General features: G+C 43.8%; 1 protein-coding gene across 10 annotated transcripts in view; it reads left to right on the top strand.

Moving 5' to 3' along the window:
• The window catches only part of TLE1 (TLE family member 1, transcriptional corepressor), a 309,424-nt gene that overhangs the window by 83,515 nt on the left and 204,964 nt on the right, over window positions 1-20,945 (top strand). For all 10 annotated transcript variants that reach the window (XM_030193704.1, XM_030193708.1, XM_030193702.1 and 7 more), the window contains one exon: window positions 2,065-2,127. In XM_030193704.1, the coding sequence (XP_030049564.1) occupies window positions 2,065-2,127 (63 nt within the window). The remainder of the gene's footprint in view (window positions 1-2,064; window positions 2,128-20,945) is intronic.

Below are 20,945 nucleotides of genomic sequence, written 5' to 3' on the forward strand. Positions count from 1 at the left end.
ATGCTAGCATAAATATTAAATGCCAGCAACCAATTAAAAATTGTCCTAGAAACGACCTTTTTCTCTTCTTCTCATCGTCCTTCGAGTCTTCAGCCTTTTTATGCAAACTCCCCTCCTGCTCCCACTCTTAACAGGGAAAACAGATTCACATGTCTACCTTTTAAAATTCTCTGATGAAATTTGAGACAACTGGCAGTCTAAAGGAGCAATTTTTCAAAGCGTATGCCTTTGATGCGATGCCTGTGCGGCACCTGGCGAGGTCCCCACCACCACGCCTCCAGGTCCTTCCTCTATAGAGTACTTGGAGGAAGAGAAGAACGAATCCCAGGAGTCAAACTGCCATACCTAAATAGGGTCCCCCACACCCGCCCAATGACTACGCTTCTCTTGATTCATGCGCTTGACCACATGTGGCAAGCGCTGCAAAACTTTTCTGTCCCACAGATGATTCCTCAACCCACTCTTCCACCAAAAACTCCCTCTTTCATCCACTCCCATTACCCAGCAACCAAAGCAAAACCATCACGCACTTCACCTCACACTCTTTCCCTGCCTACCCACCCAGCTTCTGTGAAACCCCAGCACCCAGCTTCCCAACAATCTCCTTTTCTCCCTCAGCCCAATCATCCTTCCTGCCTTTTCCACCCTTCTTTTTTCAGCTAATCTTTCCCTACTCACCTTTCCCCTCCCCACCTCACAAAACCATGCTAACTCCTGTCAGTGGCTCTCCCAGGGTTATCAGACCACAGGTAACTGTATAGTCCTTCCTAATAGAATTTGGAAAGACTAAACCCTCTTTCCGAGGGCTTCTTTTACAAAGTGACACTACCGATTAGTGGTGTGCTGAATGCGCTCTGCTAATCTGTAGCACCACTTTATAAAAAAAAAAAGCCCTGAGTGAGCATGTGTCGGGCATTAGTTTTACTCAGATGGTATGTGTAACTTTCCAAGAATGACCTGAAATCTGTCTATACACACTCTTTTTCTCTTCTGATTCTTGGCCATTGTGAATTTACATTAAAAACAAAACTTTTTTTTATATATATATATATATAGTAACTTTCAAAATAATGCAGCCCTCTCCTCAAGTCACTTCACTGGCTTCCGATCAGATACCGCATACAGTTCAAGCTTCTCCTACTCACCTACAAATGCACTCGATCTGCAGCCCCTCCTTATCTCTCTACTCTCATCTCCCCTTATGTCCCCACCCATAACCTCTGCTCTTTTGACAAATCCCTCCTTTCAGTACCCTTCTCCACCACCGCCAACTCTAGGCTTCGCCCTTTCTACCTCGCTTCACCCCATGCTTGGAACAAACTCCCTGAGCCCATACGCCAGGCCCCCTCCCTACCCATCTTCAAATCATTGCTCAAATCCCACCTCTTCAATGTCGCCTTCGGCACCTAATCACTACACCTCCTCTCAGGAAATCTAAACTACCCCAACTTGACATTTCGTCCTTTAGATTGTAAGCTCTTCTGAGCAGGGACTGTCCTTATTTGTTAATTTGTACAGCGCTGCGTAACCCTAGTAGCGCTCTAGAAATGTTAAGTAGTAGTAGTAGTACATGCAAGGTAATAGAGAAAATATAAACACAAAAACCCTTTACTTATATCATTATTAAAAGGAAAAAAGAATGAATTTAGTTTTTTAATATCAAAAAGCATTCCCTTGGACAGTGGGTAAGAAGTTATGGTGTGTGGGGGGTGGGTATTTTAAATTTTAGAAAAGAAAAGTAATATTTTAAAGAAACACATTAGAAGGTGGGTGGTTGTGATTACTTACTAATGAGCTCCTCTTTGAAGACCAGATCTGTACTTCACTTATGTACAAATTAAGGATTTGTTTACAGCCCCTTGCAGGTGTCTGTGCAGCTGATGTTTTAGTGCTGTGTGTATTACTGCCTATGGAGACCTGACAAATATTTAGCATTCTCTGCCCCCCTTTTTTTTATGGTGTTTGACATTTTTTTTTCTGAGTTATGGAAGGGATGGATGCTCTGAAATGATGGCTATGTATTAATGTATGTTTACCTTATTTACTTTTTTTTTTCCTTAATAGACAGAAATTGCCAAACGATTGAATACGATCTGTGCTCAAGTCATCCCATTTCTGTCTCAGGAAGTAAGTAAAACTGTTCAGCTGTTAAAGTGCAATTATGTTGCTTCTCTGTTCACAAATTAGCTAGTTTTAAGATGTTAATTTTATCACAATGTGCAAGTGTGAGGAACATCTGTTATAGCTGAAGTGTGTAAACCTCCTGCTATTTGGTCTAACAGATCGGAGGGCAAACTGGATACAATGGCAGTAGCTAAAATTGATTCTTTTCAGAAGAGAACTGTAAAATGACAATCTAAGGCACTTCCTCTCCAGGCCTCTGATTTTTAAGAGGAAATGCTCAAGGTGCCTTTTTATTCCTTTGCTATTACAAAGGAACATGGTGCTTTTAATAGTTTTTTTTTCCTTTTTGTATGTGTGTGGGGTTTTGTTTTTAACAGTGTGGCTTTCAGGTAGTTGATGTGACACAACTGTATCACGAGGCAAGATACTGCTGTCAGCCTGGGAATTGCACTTCTTTCTGTGGAAATGATGTGCACTGCTTCTGTATTGATATATTGCTCCAGATGTAAGGTGCAATTCAGTAAGAGTCTAATTGAACGTTCAGCTTTATTTCAGTGTCCTGTAGCTCATGAGTGACTATCTGATTTTTTTTATTTTTATTTTAATGAGGGATGGGTTAGGTGGGTTCCCCTTCCCCTCCCCCTTTTCAAAAGCTGATAGAACCATTAGCAAGTAAATGTTGGGAGTTTCTGCACCAGAGTGTGTCATCCTTATCCACATGGTGGGGGGGTGAGGATAATTTCATAACAAGGTGCCTATAAAAAATGTTGTTTTTCCCAAAAATTGTCTGCTTTATGAAAGCACAGATAAAGACTCTTCCTATCCAGTCCAAACTTAATTCATATATAATGTTCAATAGTATTCAATACTCCACATTCTTCACATTCTTCAAACCTTCTATATGATGATATACATTCCCCATGAACCTCAGTGATGTGCAATCACCAGCAATTTCTCAATCTGGTGATAGTAGCAAACATCCACCTCTTCATTGGTTCATTTAAATATTCTAAACTTATTCATTCTATTTGTTAAAGCTCATAATTTAAATTGAACTTATCATCTTTCTTTCTTTTAATTTTATCAGACCCAGGGGTTAGGCTGCCCGACATGCACGTTTCTCTCCGAAATGAGCTGTCTCAAGGACATCCCCCCATGATCTTACTAGCGTCCGCTCAGCAAAAGTTCAGATTTAGTAGGGCTCTACCTGAATATATGTAAACCGCTTTGAATGTAGTTGCAAAAAACTTCAGAAAGGCGGTATATCAAGTTCCAATTCCCTTTCCCATTGTGTGTCTGTGAGCAAACTTCATCAAATTTCTCACTTTTACGAATTGCCACAGAGTCTGCAGAGTAGTAAAACAGGGGATTATTAAAGAATTAGATAAAACATTTTGCCTTGTGCTTATATTGGCATTCCCCTTATTTATGCTTTAGTTATTTAGAAATCTCTTGCACTTCCACATAAACATGAGTTTACCTCAAAATTTATTATTTTATACTTTTATCACTATTGCCTTGAAAGTTGTTCTAGAGAATATTGAAAAGGATCTTTCTCAGGCTAATTATTAACATTTGTGGAACCTGCTCTGTTCCACTTATTATGAGGTTTATATTGCAAAGAAGTGCAACTGGTTGGACAAATCTTTCCAAACAAGGCGCCTTTTAACTGTGAGTGTTTGAGAGGAAGGAGGGTGGAGAAAGAACTGGGGGACAGGAAGAGAGAAAAAGCTGAGGATTGCCCATCCTGTAGAGTACTAAGCTTGCAGGGGGAGGAGTTAAGTAGGGAGACCAAGCCTAAGGTAGGGCTTAAAAGTTAAATGTGATGGTGAAGATTTAGGGGGCATGATCTACAAATAAAATCTAGCTTGGATGTGTGTCTGGTGATTTCTTTTCCTTTTGAAACAAGATTTCTTTTGTTATGTCTAGGCTGGATGGGCCCCTTTTTTTTGTGCTCTTCTGATGAATCAATGTAATATAAGTTTATTATTATGTCTTGAGGTTTTATTTGTTAACAGTCTGTTATGGAAAACTTAATTTAAAAAATGTGTGATAAAGAGCCTATTACTTACCCTGCAGCAATGCAAATTTGTGCTTCTGTGGTAGACTTTTGTGTACAAGTGAAACCTACTGCCAGGTCTGAGGTAATGTAGAGAGCTGCCACGTTCTGCATCAGCCCTAATCTCCCTACCCCTTCTGACCCAATTGGACCCCTCCCCCTTCCACTGACTAAGTAAAAAAAAATGTCTAATGGGAACCCTCCCTGTTAAAATCCCTGGCATCTTGTGGAACCCCCTACCATAATGAGGCACAAGTAATACCCACTCGCTTCTGCCTGTGTTGTACCGTGTTTGAAAATGGGGGCAGTTAAGCTTACCAGTACATCCCAAGTGGGATCAGTTTGCTATTTAAGGTAGTTTTCCCTTATTTGGTAGTATGGGAGGAGCCTACCAAATAGGTCCATCCATTCAAGAGGAATTTCTCTTATCAGGTGGGGTCAATCGCTGCCATTTTCAAAGATCGCAGTGCAGAGTCAGGCGCGAGGGGACATTTGCTCTTGCTTCATCTAGGCAATGGGACCTAGGTGAGGGATAGTGTGTGTGGGGGGGGGGGGGGTGCCACTAAATACCAGGTATTTTTGAAAGGAGGGTAGGGAGTGTTGCTGCTAGGCACCAGGGATTTTTATTTTTGAGTAGTGGGATGGGGGAGGTCGTGTCTAGGGGTGAGAGGATGCCACTAGACACCAGGAAACTTTAATTTTTTGTGGGCACAAGTGGGGGGAGAGGTGGGGGGGACTGATGTATGCTGGCAACTTTTTTTTTTTTTTTTTACATGGCCCTCTTCTGTCAATACCTCAGCCAATCACCACTGAGGCATTGACAGGAAAGGGGACATTTTGCAGTGAGCTGCAGATTATTGCTGTGATTCTAACATGGCAGCCATTTGCATTCTCATTGCTTATAGCATGCCATGGTGTTTTTTTGGTTACTAATTTTGCAGCAGAATCCACATGCAGAGCCAGCCTCTTCTATGAGGCTTTCTTCATAGGGCCCATGAGTCTGTCCAGGTCTTGCCTGGATAGAGGAGGAATGGAAAAGCATACTCTGTTGTATGCCAGAAAATCACTCAGACAGCAATACTCTGGACTTGGATGACTAGATGTTTGACCAGTACCTACTAGAAGTATGACCAGGGCCTGCATTAGTCTTAGATTCTTGCTAGGCTGTCCACCAATGAAGGAATAATTCCAAAATAAAAATTTATATTACAGATGACGTAAAATAGCAATATGGCAAAGCAATATATGATAAAATATTCAGTGCACAAATTATACTTAGGATTACAGGAATATATATGGAGAAAAAAATGTGTATGTATTGTAAAGGGGTCCTCCTCTTCTATTTTGGAGAGGTAACCAGAAGCCCCGTTCAGGGCGCAGGGTTCTGATGAGCACCACACCTTAAGCCGGACTCAGTTCAAACACACAGAAATTTAATGCAAACCCAGTTCCCCAAAACATAATCCACCACCAATCCTCTTTTCAGTTCAAAAGGTCCTTTAAAGTTCAGTTCACTAACTTAAGTAAAGTCAGTTCAACAACTTAAGCAAAGTTCAGTTCAAAAGCAGAAAAGAAACATGAGCACATCACCTTTCTTCTTGTAGCACTCCAGCCGCCTTGCAACAAGCAGGGTTGGCAGTTCACCTCCCACTCCACAGTAACAAAAAAAAACCTGTGGCCTCCCACAACAGCCTTTATGTGCTGGCAAGGTTGGCTTTTGTATTTTCCCAGTCCATGCTGGCTTGTTCTTCTATGCAGGGAAGTCCTGGAAGCAGGTCCTTTTCCTGCTCCACATACTCCATAGGTTCAGTTAGCTTCCCACAGACTTTCTCCTCTCCCACACGCCTGAGAGCTTTCAGGAGATCCGCCCTCTCCTCCTCACAGCTGGGAGGCATTATATATTGATTCCGCAACCACGGAAATTGAGCTTCTTGACTGCAGCTCCCTCTGCTGGTAGCTGGAGTAACTGGCCCCCATTTCCTGGAGTTGCTTCCATTCCTGCTAATGTTAGAGGTCCCTTCCATGTTTTTGGGTCCACCCCTTTCTTTCAGTCTCCCAAGGGATATATGTATGTATGTGTGTGTGTAACTACACAACTACAATATATCCTGTGAAGAGAACATCAACTTAGCAGCTAAAATAGGTTAATGATCATGTACCTGAGCAAACCTGCCCTTCACAGGTAAAAAACAAACTAAGTAAACCTGAGCATAAGAGGGAAATTCCTGCTTCTTTCACCCTCACAGTCTGTAGCTTCAGAGCCCAGATGGGGTGATGAATCTGCTCCATCTTCAGGCTCTAGCAGAATTCCCCTGCAAACCCCTTCTTAACAGGATTTAGTCCGAGGTTGCCACAGAGTTGCTTTGGAACTTGGCCTTGGGCTGCACTTAGCACAAGGAGTTTCAGTTCACAGGTGTTTGGGCAAATCAGTCTCTTTCCTACAAGAGAGAAGCATACACCATCAGATCCCCTCTTTATCTCTCTCTCTCTCTCTCTCTCTGTATATATCTATATCTATCTATATATATAATCTATACAGTGGGGGAAATAAGTATTTGATCCCTTGCTGATTTTGTAAGTTTGCCCACTGACAAAGACATGAGCAGCCCATAATTGAAGGGTAGGTTATTGGTAACAGTGAGAGATAGCACATCACAAATTAAATCCGGAAAATCACATTGTGGAAAGTATATGAATTTATTTGCATTCTGCAGAGGGAAATAAGTATTTGATCCCCCACCAACCAGTAAGAGATCTGGCCCCTACAGACCAGGTAGATGCTCCAAATCAACTCGTTACCTGCATGACAGACAGCTGTCGGCAATGGTCACCTGTATGAAAGACACCTGTCTACAGACTCAGTGAATCAGTCAGACTCTAACCTCTACAAAATGGCCAAGAGCAAGGAGCTGTCTAAGGATGTCAGGGACAAGATCATACACCTGCACAAGGCTGGAATGGGCTACAAAACCATCAGTAAGACGCTGGGCGAGAAGGAGACAACTGTTGGTGCCATAGTAAGAAAATGGAAGAAGTACAAAATGACTGTCAATCGACAAAGATCTGGGGCTCCACGCAACATCTCACCTCGTGGGGTATCCTTGATCATGAGGAAGGTTAGAAATCAGCCTACAACTACAAGGGGGGAACTTGTCAATGATCTCAAGGCAGCTGGGACCACTGTCACCACGAAAACCATTGGTAACACATTACGACATAACGGATTGCAATCCTGCAGTGCCCGCAAGGTCCCCCTGCTCCGGAAGGCACATGTGACGGCCCGTCTGAAGTTTGCCAGTGAACACCTGGATGATGCCGAGAGTGATTGGGAGAAGGTGCTGTGGTCAGATGAGACAAAAATTGAGCTCTTTGGCATGAACTCAACTCGCCGTGTTTGGAGGAAGAGAAATGCTGCCTATGACCCAAAGAACACCGTCCCCACTGTCAAGCATGGAGGTGGAAATGTTATGTTTTGGGGGTGTTTCTCTGCTAAGGGCACAGGACTACTTCACCGCATCAATGGGAGAATGGATGGGGCCATGTACCGTACAATTCTGAGTGACAACCTCCTTCCCTCCGCCAGGGCCTTAAAAATGGGTCGTGGCTGGGTCTTCCAGCACGACAATGACCCAAAACATACAGCCAAGGCAACAAAGGAGTGGCTCAGGAAGAAGCACATTAGGGTCATGGAGTGGCCTAGCCAGTCACCAGACCTTAATCCCATTGAAAACTTATGGAGGGAGCTGAAGCTGCGAGTTGCCAAGCGACAGCCCAGAACTCTTAATGATTTAGAGATGATCTGCAAAGAGGAGTGGACCAAAATTCCTCCTGACATGTGTGCAAACCTCATCATCAACTACAGAAGACGTCTGACCGCTGTGCTTGCCAACAAGGGTTTTGCCACCAAGTATTAGGTCTTGTTTGCCAGAGGGATTAAATACTTATTTCCCTCTGCAGAATGCAAATAAATTCATATACTTTCCACAATGTGATTTTCCGGATTTAATTTGTGATGTGCTATCTCTCACTGTTACCAATAACCTACCCTTCAATTATGGGCTGCTCATGTCTTTGTCAGTGGGCAAACTTACAAAATCAGCAAGGGATCAAATACTTATTTCCCCCACTGTATATATATATATATAATTAAATTGACCGAAGTGTTTGTTGGTTTTGAGGTTGTTTTTATATATTTTGATGACTCTGTTTGGTCTTGACCATGAGACCTGGTTCTATCCTGTCTAGCTGTGTTGTTAGTTAGGTTGAATATGGACTAGACTCCATTGTGGCTATTCATAAGTACATAAGCACTGCCACGCTGGGAAAAGACCAAAGGTCCATCAAGCCCAGCACTCTGTCTCCGACAGCGGCCAATCCAGGCCCCAAGAACCTGGCAAAAACCCAAAATTTAATAACGATCAATGGACTTTTCCTTCAGGAATCTGTCCAGACCCCCTTTAAACTCAGCAAGGCCAGCTGCTGTCACTACCTTCTCCAGCAATGAGTTCGAGACTAACCACACGCTGAGTAAAGAAAAACTTTCTCCAATTTGTTTTAAACCTACCACATTCTAATTTCATCTTGTGTCCCCTAGTTCTATTATTGTTAGAAAGCGTAAACAAACGCTTCACATCTGTCCTCTCTACCACACTCATTATTTTGTAGACCTCTATCATATCACCCCTCAGCCGCCTTTTCTCCAGGCTAAAGAGTCCTAGCCGTCTTAACCTCTCCTCATAAGGTAGTCGTCCCATCCCTTTTATCATTTTCGTCGCCCTTCTCTGCACCTTCGTCAATTCCTTTATATCTTTTTTGAGATGAGGCGACCAGAACTGAACACAATACTCCAGGTGCGGTCGCACCATGGAGCGATATAACGGCATTATAACATACTCATGCTTGTTTTCCAACCCTTTTCTAATAATACTCAACATTCTGTTCGCCTTCTTAGCCGCCGCAGCACATTGAGCGGAAGATTTCAACGTTCTTTCCACGATGACTCCCAGATCCCTTTCTTGGTCCCTAACTCCTAAAGCGGAACCTTGCATGACATAGCCATAATTCTCACTTGTCAACGTTGAACTTCATCTGCCATTTGGACGCCCAATCCCCCAGTCTCACGAGGTCCTCTTGTAATCTTTCACACTCCTCCCGCGACGAGACGACCCTGGATAACTTTGTGTCATCTGCGAATTTAATTACCTCACTAGTTACTCCCATCTCAAGGTCATTTATAAATATGTTAAAAAGCAGCGGTCCCAGCACAGACCCCTGAGGGACCCAATTAACTACCCTTCTCCATCGAGAATACTGACCATTCAACCCTACTCTCTGCTTCCTGTCTTTTAACCAGCTCTTAATCCATAATAATACACTGCCTCCGATCCCATGACTCTCCAGTTTCCTTTGGAGTCTTTCATGAGGCACTTTGTCAAACGCCTTCTGAAAATCTAGATATACAATATCCACCAGCTCCGCTTTGTTCACATGCTTGTTCACCCCCTCGAAAAAATGCAGTAGATTTGTGAGGCAAGACTTCCCTTCACTAAATCCGTGCTGACTTTGTCTCAGCAGCCCATGCTTTTGTACGTGCTCCATAATTTTATTCTTAATAATAGCCTCCACCATTTTTCCTGACACCGACGTCAGACTCACCGGTCTATAATTTCCCTGATCTCCTCTGGAACCCTTTTTAAAAATCGGCGTTACATTGGCCACCCTCCAATCTTCCGGTACCACACCTGATTTTAGGGATAAATTGCATATTACTAACAGCAGCTCCACAAGTTCATTTTTCAGCTCTATTAATACTCTGGGATGAATACCATCCGGACCCGGTGATTTACTACTTTTTAGTTTGCAGAACTGCCCCATTACGTCCTCCAAGTTTACAGAGAAATCATTTAGTCTTTCCGACTCGTCCGCTTCAAATACCTTTTCCGGCACCGGTATCCATCCCAAATCCTCCTCGGTGAAGACCGAAGCAAAGAATTCATTTAATTTCTCCGCTACAGCTTTGTCTTCCCTGATCGCCCCTTTAACACCACCGTTGTCCAGCGGCCCTACTGATTCTTTAGCCGGCTTTCTACTTTTAATATACCTAAAAAAGTTTTTGCTGTGTGTGTTCGCTTCTATCGCTAACTTTTTTTTCAAAGTCCTTCTTAGCCCTCCTTATTTCCTTTTTGCATTTGGCTTGACATTCCTTATGCTTTATCTTATTGTCTTCCGTCGGTTTCCTTCTCCATTTTCTGAAGGATTGTTTTTTGGATCTAAAGGGGAGAGCAGTAAGGGGTTTTCTTTCTCTCACACCTTTGCTGGTCTGAGGTCTGGTTAGGCCTGAACCATCTTTGCTAAACCAATATGAATTCTGCAACCTGAGGCCTGAATACAACATAAACCAGCTTTTCTACAAGAAAATTACTTCTTGGCACAGCTGTGCTAGTGACTTCATTTTGTGGGAATGCAAATTGACAAAAGTGACAGTATCTTCAAGGGTTTTTGCCTTGGGCAATAAGTGATTGTTGGGAATGAATTTGTGCCCTAATATCTTTCATGTCAGCTTCAAATGCTTGTACAGTAGATTGCAAGTGGCATACAGAGACTGCGTTGGCAATAGACATAGATGAGCCAAAAAAATGACCCAAGAACAGTAAAAATAAGAACACCAACAGACTAATAAATCTTTTGGGTTGAGCATTCTGGTGTTGCAAAGTTTGAACCATCACCTTCTCTAACTGACTCAAAATGTTCTGAACTTGAGCAGTGACAATAATGCATGTAGTGTGTCAACCGGGTTTGAGTGTAAGGAGACCTATTAAGAATGATTAAAATGTTTCATCAGAACATGCATTGGATCAAGGGGTAGAAAAAAAACTTTCTGCATATCAATCTGAGATTGGGTAATGAAGAGTTATGCTAGCCCTTGCTCTCAGTAAAATACAGGCCAATGGCTCATAATAAGAGCTAGGCTTCTTAAAATCAAAATAATCTCTGATACAAAAGAGAGCTAGCCTGTAAAAATCAGAGATCACCTTTGACACAGTTACATTTCACTGTGGCAAGTACTGAGATGAGGCAATTGAGAACTGGCAATGGTGTGGGCAATCTACTCTATAAACAATCCTGAGATTGGCACCTGCAAGACGTCATAAGCAAGAGTTGCTATGGTTATGTAGAGATAGTGCTGGGTCAGCTGCACCCCGGGTGAGAACATCCAAAAGGGGGGGGGGGGGCTACAGGAAGGTTTGGGAACATATGAAGTCATTCTGATCAACTGATAAGGGCTTGGAGCCCTGTTGAGACAGCTGGGGTCCATTGAAATGAATAGGGCCAAAATTGTATATAAGCAGCAGTTTGAGGAGTATTAGTGCAGACGAGACGAAAAGAAGAAGGAGACGAGAGGAGAAGAAGACCAGAGAAGGAAGACTCCAGAAGGCTAGAGAGAGGACGTGCTTTGTAATGCTGTTCCACCATGTGACTGTCTGAATTGCTTGTACTACCATTGGTAAGATTGTAATAAACTATCTTATTATATCTACTACATACTGGGTTCCTTTCTAATTACAAGGGTCTATACTGCCTGACTGTGTAAGCCTGTCATGAGCAGATTTAAGGTTGGGGTAATTAAGCATCTAGAGGGGATTTGCAGTTCTCTCTAGGATAGTACAGAGAGCCCATGGCTTCCGCTGCGCGAATGGATGAGGCAGATCCTAATTATAAACAGTAATCAGGAAGTCAGGTGTGTCTTGAAGGGCAACTCCTGATATGGGACCAGGTTCAATCAGTTTGGCCACAGATCCAATCGGCAAGGAAACCAGGAGCAGAATCGTCAACACTCATTTCTACATCTGAAAAACAAAGAGAGAACGGTCTATGCTACTACTGCTACTACAAATCATTTCTATAGTGCTACCAGTCATACTGTTGGGCTAGATTGGTTCATCTCAGAAATGCGCACATCCGGGGCAAATTGACTGGGGTGACCTGCAGGGGCATTTTCGAAAGAGAAGTGCACCCATCTTCCGACACAAATCAGGAGATGGGTGTCCTTCTCCCAGGGTCGCCCAAATTGGCATAATCGAAAGCCGATTTTGGGCATCCTTGACTGCAGTCTGTCGCAGGGACGACCAAAGTTCACGGTGGCGTGTTGGCACCGTAGCGAAGACAGGACTGGGGCGTGCTTAAGAGATGGGCGTCCTCAGCCGATAACGGAAAACAGAAGGGCGTCCCTGACAAGCATTTGGTCAACTTTACTAGGTCCATTTCTTTTCACGACCAAGCCTCAAAAAGGTGCCCAAACTGACCAGATGACCACCGGAGGAAATCGGAGATGACCTCCCCTTACTCCCCCAGTGGTCACCAACACCCTCCCACCCTAAAAAAGAAATTACAATTTTTTTTTTTTGCCAGCCTGTATGCCAGCCTCAAATGTCATACCCAGCTCCATGAAGCAGTATGCAGGTCCCTGGAGCAGTTTTAGTGAGTGCAGTGCACTTCAGGCAGGCGGACCCAGGCCCATCCCCCCTACCTGTTACACTTGTGGTGGTAAATGTGAGCCCTTCAAAACCCACCCGAAACCCACTGTACCCACATGTAGGGCCCCCCCTTCACCCCTATGGTAATGGTGTACAGTTGTGGGGAGTGGGTTTTGGGGGTCCCAGCACAGAAGGTAAGGGAGCTATACACCTGGGATCAATTTGTGAAGTCCACTGCAGTGCCCCCTAGGGTGCCCGGTTGTTGTCCTAGAATGTGAGGGGGACCAGTGCACTACGAATGCTGGCTCCTCCCACAACCAAATGGCTTGGATTTGGTTGTTTTTGAGATGGGCGTCCTGGGTTTCCATTATCGCCGAAAACCGGGGACGACCATCTCTAAGGACGACCTAAATGTTGAGATTTGGGCGTCCCCGACCGTATTATTGAAACGAAAGATGAACGCCCATCTTGTTTCGATAATAGTGGTTTCCACGCCCCTTCGCCAGGACGTCCTTAGAGATGGGTGCCCTTAGAGATGGTTGTCCATGTTCGATTTTGCCCTCCTGGTCTCTTAGCTGATTGATGTGGACCTATTTAAGGAAATCTTCACTTTGAGAAATGTTTCTTGCGTCAAATTTGGTAAGCCATAGGTGAAGCCTTTTCCTTGGCCTTATTTCTTGCAAAATTGTAATAGAATACCTTGTTGCCAATTTAGTATTCCTAGGAGGTAGTCCCTTGATCATAGTAGGCTTTTCTACCTCTAGTACTAATTTCCAGGTTCTTTTGGGCAAAGGCAAATGCACTGTAGAGATGTTGGCCTAGATGAGTGACATATTTGTGGGCATAGTAGCACTGGGTAACTTCATATCATTGGTTCCGTACAACAAATGAATAAGTAACATCATTTCCTTCCTGTCATCATTTTAAACAGTGATGCTCCTATAGAACGATGGGGTGTGGTACGGGTGGCCATGAGAACCAATGGTAACTTTATACCCCGATCCTTACCAGAAGTTGACATATACTTCTTCAGGATTGTAAATTATGATACGGTTAACCTTTCCACCTGTCCCACTGACTGCAGCCTATAAGCAATGTGCAGTTTACTCTTGACGCTGAGCATCTTCCACATGTGATGGATCACTTCTGCAGTGAGTTAGGTTTCTTGATCTCAATCTACACGCATGGGCAGGCCCCATCTACTGAACACATGATTCAGTAGCAAGGTAGCTGTGGTTACTGTGGTGCAATTGGGTGTTGGTAAGCACTCCATCCACTTGGTGAACACTCTATCCACTTGGTAAACAAATAGGTGACAGCATGTACTTATTTTCTCGAATGGATCGGACCACAGGACAATCCAGTCAACCTGTATATGTGACCATGGCTTAGCAATACCTTTTTACCACAGTGATGCTCAATGAGATAGTTGGAATTGACAACAGGTTAAACAACCTTAGGTGTACAACTGCACATCCTGTTGCATGGGGCGCCACTAAGCCACTTGCTTCCAGGTCTTGTAGATAACTCCTTTACCTTGATGTCCTGCACATGGGGTTCATCATGAGCATGTTTCAAATTGATGCCTGGGAAGCAAACCATTGCTCTATACCATACTTACTCATCCAAGTAAGCAGGTCCTGGTGGAGCTTGAATTTATCTCGGGAGGCATAGAGTATTTTCAGCTCTTCCTCAGCTTGACACTTCCCTTCTGACAAAGGATGTTCCTGAGGATTCAGGATGAAGTTGTAAAATCTTCCAATGATCGGATCTTCTTTCTGAGCTGTTTCAAGATCAAATGGTGGGACATTACCACACCACTGGAACACAGGAGTCTCACGAGCCTGCTTCAGTTGCCGTTGGGTGACAGCATGCATAGCCAGCATCTCGGATTCTGAGAATCGCCATAACTCCCCTATCAGTGCACCTTCTTTGGCAAGTTGATCTGTCAGGTCATTCTCCTATTTATCAGGACTAGGAACCTTGGTGTGACCCTTGACCTTCTTTTAGTAGTTATCATTGTCCTGTACCATTCGATCTAAGGGTAGAATCAAGTTTCAATGATGTACTGGTTTTATTTTATTTTATTTTTTTGTTACATTTGTACCCCGCACTTTCCCACTCATGGCAGGCTCAATGCGGCTTACATATTGTATACAGGTACTTATTTGTACCTGGGGCAATGGAAGGTTGAGTGACTTGCCCAGAGTCACAAGGAGCTGCCTGTGCCTGAAGTGGGAATTGAACTCAATTCCTCAGTTCCCCAGGACCAAAGTCCACCACCCTAACCACTTTGGAGTTCAACATGTTGTTTTTCCAATTGGGGGGAAATGGGAGACAAAATTCTATCTCACATAATCTGAATCTGCAGGTGGTTAGTTCCCGAAGTCCTTTCTGAACTGCAGACTGTACCGCCACCAAAGCTGCAACAATCTCAGCATATTGATTCGTATGGGAATCAATTAGGAGTAGCTGGATTCCATACCACACCAACTCCTGCAACCAACTCATGATCTGTTTCTCAGTAGAAGGCACAACTATCCATATAGACCTTAGGAATGTCAGCACATATCTTCTCAGAGAACCATTTTATGCACACTCATGCCTCTGCCATTTGGGCTTCAGTATTGCGATGTTTCTGAGCATACCTTACCTCTAGAGGCTATCCTTGTAGAGCCAAAGTCCAGGAGACTATCCGGCTGTTGGACATTCGACCAGACTTGATTCAGTCGCCACCCAAGAAACGACATGTCTCTACGATCATCTTCTCACCTTGGATATAGCTTCTAAAATGTTGCAGTCCAAATAGTGGACAAAAGTGCTTTCTCAAAGCCCAAGTACTTCTCCATGTTGGAAAGGTCATGATCTGCTTATCAGAATCATATTTCTAATGTAAGACAGCACTCACTGTTCGGAGTATCTCAGGTCAATGTAGAACTTGCGACCCCCACCCACCCCCCTAAGATACGCATGATAGGAAAAGTGACTAAGCTGATCCTTTAGCTCTTGCATAGCAGTTTCCTGCTTAGGACCTCAAGTCTAGGGATCATCTTTCTTCAATAACGTAACCAAGGTTTGGGTGATCTCTGCATATTGATCTATGAACTGTCAAAAATATTTGCATATCCCCCAAAAGGAACATAGTTCTGTGAGATTGGTGGGTCATTTCAGCTGTTGTAAGGCCTGCACTCACTCCTTCTAAGGTTGCAAACCCTCAGCAGAAATATTATACCCTTGGTAATTCAGATATTTCTTGCATGATTGTCCTTTTGCAAAGGTCAATTTAGCTCCAGCTTCTTTCAACTGTTGGAAAACATGTTCTATCTTCCAAGTGCTCTTGAAAAGTTAGGGCTCTTGATCAGTATGTCATCCACATAGACCAAAGTGACTCGTGCTTCCGCAACTGGAAGTGCTTTATGTAGGAAGATGTTAAATTCAGCAGGGGAATTAAGAAAAACAAAGGGTGTTCTGTTCCACATGTACTGTTCCTTCCCAAATGTAAAACCAGATTTATATTGATCAGGAGAATGTACCAGCACTGTCCAAAATCTAGACCCAAATCCAAACTGGTGAAATACTTAGCCCCATTGATGGTAGCAAGTTTCTGATTCAGAGGTGTCAGGCCACCTGAACAAATGTACCCACTTGTTGCTGATGGTAATCCAGTGTGATTCTCCAGCTGTTTTCTTTTTCAAAATGGGCCACAATCTCTTGAACTGATTCATAAGAAGCCAATAGAATATTATACTGGCTCACAAAGACAAGCTTGCTATTTGACTTGGTAGGAATTCTGGTGACATGCAGGTTCGTATGCCCACAATCATAAATCTGCAGCAAAAAGGTCCTTGTCCTTATACAACTCAGTTAACTGTGCCTTTCCTGTATCAGTAGTACAAGCATCAGCCTGTTTCACTTGCTTTTTCACCATGGCATCAAACTTGAGGAAAGGTTGTTTGGATGAAATTTCCACTTGTTCTTCAATTTCTTCAATAGAATGTCCTACTCTAGGCATCTGGGGTAAAGACAACCTTCTTGACAAAACGAAGAAGTCATCCTCCAACTGCACTTGAGAACATGAAGCATCATATGGCTAGACCGCCTAAAGGGAGATGAGGCTTCTGGGCAAGGTAGCTAGACATTCAGGGGTTGCCCCCAACAGACGTCCAAGAAGAGGGCAGCTTGATAATGTTAGGCAAACTTACCTTGATATCAGGAAATGACTCTCCCACCAGAAAACCAAGAGGTTCTCCCGCCAAAATGACATCATCCTCAGGCTAAGGATTGAGGACCAGCAAGTGAAAAGATGAACCAGTTGCCTTGCCATAAGCCACCAGGGACAAGTCACAAGGAGTAACACACAGTGTATCCTTACCGCCTCCCCTCCCCCCCCCCCCCCCCCCCCCAGGAAAGCTTCAAGCTTCTGAAACAGGCCCTGGGTAATCAGTCACCTCAGAGGCTGTATCCATTTGACCCTGACAGGGAAACTTCTGTTGAATCAGCAGAGCTAAAGTATATCTTTGGCCCTTAGACTTAAGTTTACCAAGAAAATATCTGTGTTACTTTACTGAGTCCCATGAAGGTAGCTACTCCTGGTGCATGAATTGGTCACTTGTGGATGTGGAGATTGTCTCCTTGGTGGCGGCGAACGGTGCACACTTGAACAGTAGATATTACAGCCTGTGAAGAAAAAGTAGGAACGGTTAGTCATGTCTGCTCCTCTTCTGAAGAAGACCGAGTCTACCTCTACAGAGTTAACACTAGGCCCTGCAGCAGCTTTGGACCCAGAAGATTTGTCTTGTGGCTTCTGGAATGTCCTGCCCCCTCCCCTTTTGTGAAGAGGTCAACTTCTGCTGTGAACTAGGGTCAGGAGTATGTTATGTTGCTTCAATTTGGGCAAGCTGGGCCTCCAGAGCCCAGATCTTCACAGCCTACTTCTCTTGTTGAAACGCATCTTTATAGACTTAACGCTGGCCGTTTCCCCATCTTTGTGGGTAGGTGTGTCATTAGGCTGGTGATTCTGGGTATTGCCATCAGGTACCTGTAAAGAAGAGGCAAACACATTATTCTGAAGAGACTGTGAGGATTTAACAGCACAAACACTACGTTGGTTGTCCTTAGGCCGACTTTTAGAAGCAGACTTAGTGACTGGTTCAGCAGGCAGTGTACGACATATATCAAAAATGTCTTCAGCCTGCTTAAGAAGGCTGGAAAAAGGCTCTTTGCCTGCTAATGGAATTTTCCATTTGTCTGGCAAACTTTCACAAAAGGATTTCTGTAATCACTAAATTCAAGAACCTTGGGGTCTGTGACATCTCTCCCCCCTCCCCCCGCCCCAGTAAAATGTTTGCTTCAGGCGATAGGCCTATTCACATGGACTCTCATATGGATCACAGCACATGTTATAGGATGACTGTTTTGCTTCTGTGACTTCCACAAACAAACCATAGTGTTTCTTTAAAGCCTGCCCCACAGTGATAAAATCAGGATTGTTTGCCATCACAGCTTTCAGATAATTCTGACAATCTTCACAGAAAGTCCATTCGATTAAAGCTTGTTTATCCGAATCAGAATGCACCTGGAGGGTTTGAAACAGGTCAAACACTGAATACAAATGAGCCTGTATGGATGTATTGGAGCCTTCTTTAAATGGAATTATAGTACGGAGCAAATTCATTATTTCTGACCCCTTTTCCAGAGATAATGGAGCTCTCTCTTGTGACTGCTTATGGGAATGCTTCCCACCAGCAGTTGAAGAAATCAGTAGATCAGGATTTCTGATACCATCATCAGGAAATGCAGATGGTTCAGACCTCAGTGGGTAGAGCATGAGATCAGGTTTACTGCAGATGTCATCAGGAAATACAAAACTAGACCTTGCAGGGCAGGGCATGGTGTAGGTGCTGACAGACCAATAATCCCTGGAAAGTAAATGAACATTTTTATAACCCTCCTCCCCCTCCTCCTCCTCCTGTCTGGGGCAATGATCAGAAAGAAAGTTGACCTTTGAACAAGCAGAGACCCGCTCAGAGGGGGCAAGGCGAGACTTCCTGAAATACAAGTCCTCAGAGACAAGGGGCTGTCAATCAGAGACCCCAGTAAAAGGGAGATAGAAGGAACAGTAGGGCTGGCAGACCCGGAACCAGAGCTGCCATCAGAATCCATATGTATAAGGTCTAATTAACTTCTCACAAACTGCAGTGCCTGTCTCACAGCTTTAAGCTCTGGAGTATAATCTGTCAGTGACTTGGAGAAAGCACCTCTCTCATGGACAACCTGTTGAAAGTGTGTGGTTATATATTTTTTGGAGTGCCTCTAACTCCACCTTTAGCTCTGTGAAGAGCATGTGTGACAGAATCTTTATCAGTATATGACCACAGTAAATCAAGGTTCAAAGCCTGGATTTCGCCTTTGCTTTCAGTTTCAGTTCCTGCAACTGAAAGCATTCTTGAGAGTGGAGAGAGTCTGAAAATCCAAGGCAGCCTGTAACTTGGAAACTTGAACAGAAGCAGAACTGAAGGAGACTTCTTTTTGAGCAAAAAAAAAAAATACTATAACTCATAAACATGGCCCTCTAGCATGCATTTGTCATCCAGCAAAGAATCACATTGGCCCTGAAGCTGTTGACATTTCGTGCAAGGCTGAGAGAGATTGTCCATTGCAGAGCCCTGGGCAGGGGACACCCCCCCCCCCCCCCCCCCCCCCAGGCAGCTGAGCCCTGTAACCTGAGAATTAGCAAGAATTAGCACACTGCAAGTCAGATTTCTGAAGATCCAGAGAAGCACAGGAAACGCTGAACTTAGCCAGCTGCTCCTGATACTGAAGCAGCTCCACACAGTCTATCCCCCCTGCCCCAGAGCATGCCTCAAATCTGACCAAATGATACTTCAGAGCAAATAAGGTCAGCCAATGACTTGGGAGAATCACAAGTTTTGGACTTAAGTATATTGTGCAAAACAGTGCTGTATGTGGAGTCCTCAGTATCACACATGCCCTGAAACAATTTAATCAAAGAGTCAAGGTAAGATTCTGGCTTGGACTGACCCAGGACCACAGTCGTGATCCTAGAAAATGTGGAAAGCTCGAGCTCAGACAGCAGAGGGATAAAAGACACCATAATGCAAACACACAGCAAAAATCCCAAAGCAGACCAAAGCTCCCCAGTATGTACACAAACAACATACAGCAAAAATCCCTTCAATAGAAAGTTACTCTAAAGCAACCATAGGGCGAGCTCATGTAGGCACTGTTGTATGTTATAAAATCACTGACAGCAATACTCTGGACCCCTATGACTAAAGGTATGACCAGTGCCTAAATTAGCCTTAGATTCTTGCTAGACTGTCCACCGATGAAGGAATAATGCCAAAATGATTTTATTATAGTTATAAAAATAGCAATATGGCAAAGCAATATAGGAAAATATGTACTGATCAGAAAATAATAGATATATGGAAAACACTCTCACACACCCACACACCAAATTAGCAGCTAATGTAGGCTAATGACCATGTACCTGAGCAAACCTGTCCACAGGCAAAAACCCAAATTAACTAAACATGAGCATAAGAGGGAAATTCCTGCTTCTCTCACCCTTGTGGTCTGTAGCGTCTGAGTTCAGATGGGGTGATGAATCGGCTCCTCCTCCAGGCTGTAGCAGAATTTCCCTGCAAGCTCCTGATCAGGATTTAGTTCGTGGTCCTTGCTCTGTGTAGCTGGTTACTCCATATATAGAAAGCATGGCCTTGGGCTGTACTTAGCACATGGAGTTACAGTTCACAGATGTTCGGACAAATCAGTCTCTTTCCTCTGAGAGAGATGCATACACCATCAGATCATCTTCTTATTTTCTTTGTTCTCACTCACTCTCTCTCATGCCCAGCATTGGCACTGCCTTCCTGGTTCACAGATGACTTTCATGAACCAATCACATACCGTCTGTCCAGATGTCCAGATCATGACAATGGAGGGACGTTGTGGGGGGGCGTTGTGGGCATCCAGCAAGAACAGCTTATCAGTCGGTACCAAACTCCCCTCCATGGTTCAAAGATGTTCCTGGAGACACTGTCTCTGTGAGGCACGCTCCTACACACCTTCCAAGGAGATGCACTGGACGGTTAGTGTGAGTAAACATCATGTCCTTGAATGAAGTCACTAGCACAGCTTTGCCAAGAAGTAGTTTTCTTGTAAAAAAAGTTGCTTCATGTTGTATTCAGGTTGCAGAATCCATATTGGTTTAGCAAAGATGGTTCAGGCTTAACCAGGCCTCACAGCTTTGGTGTGTATGATAT

Source organism: Microcaecilia unicolor, chromosome 2 (assembly GCF_901765095.1).
Source record: "Microcaecilia unicolor chromosome 2, aMicUni1.1, whole genome shotgun sequence".
In the NCBI taxonomy this organism is placed as follows: domain Eukaryota; kingdom Metazoa; phylum Chordata; class Amphibia; order Gymnophiona; family Siphonopidae; genus Microcaecilia; species Microcaecilia unicolor.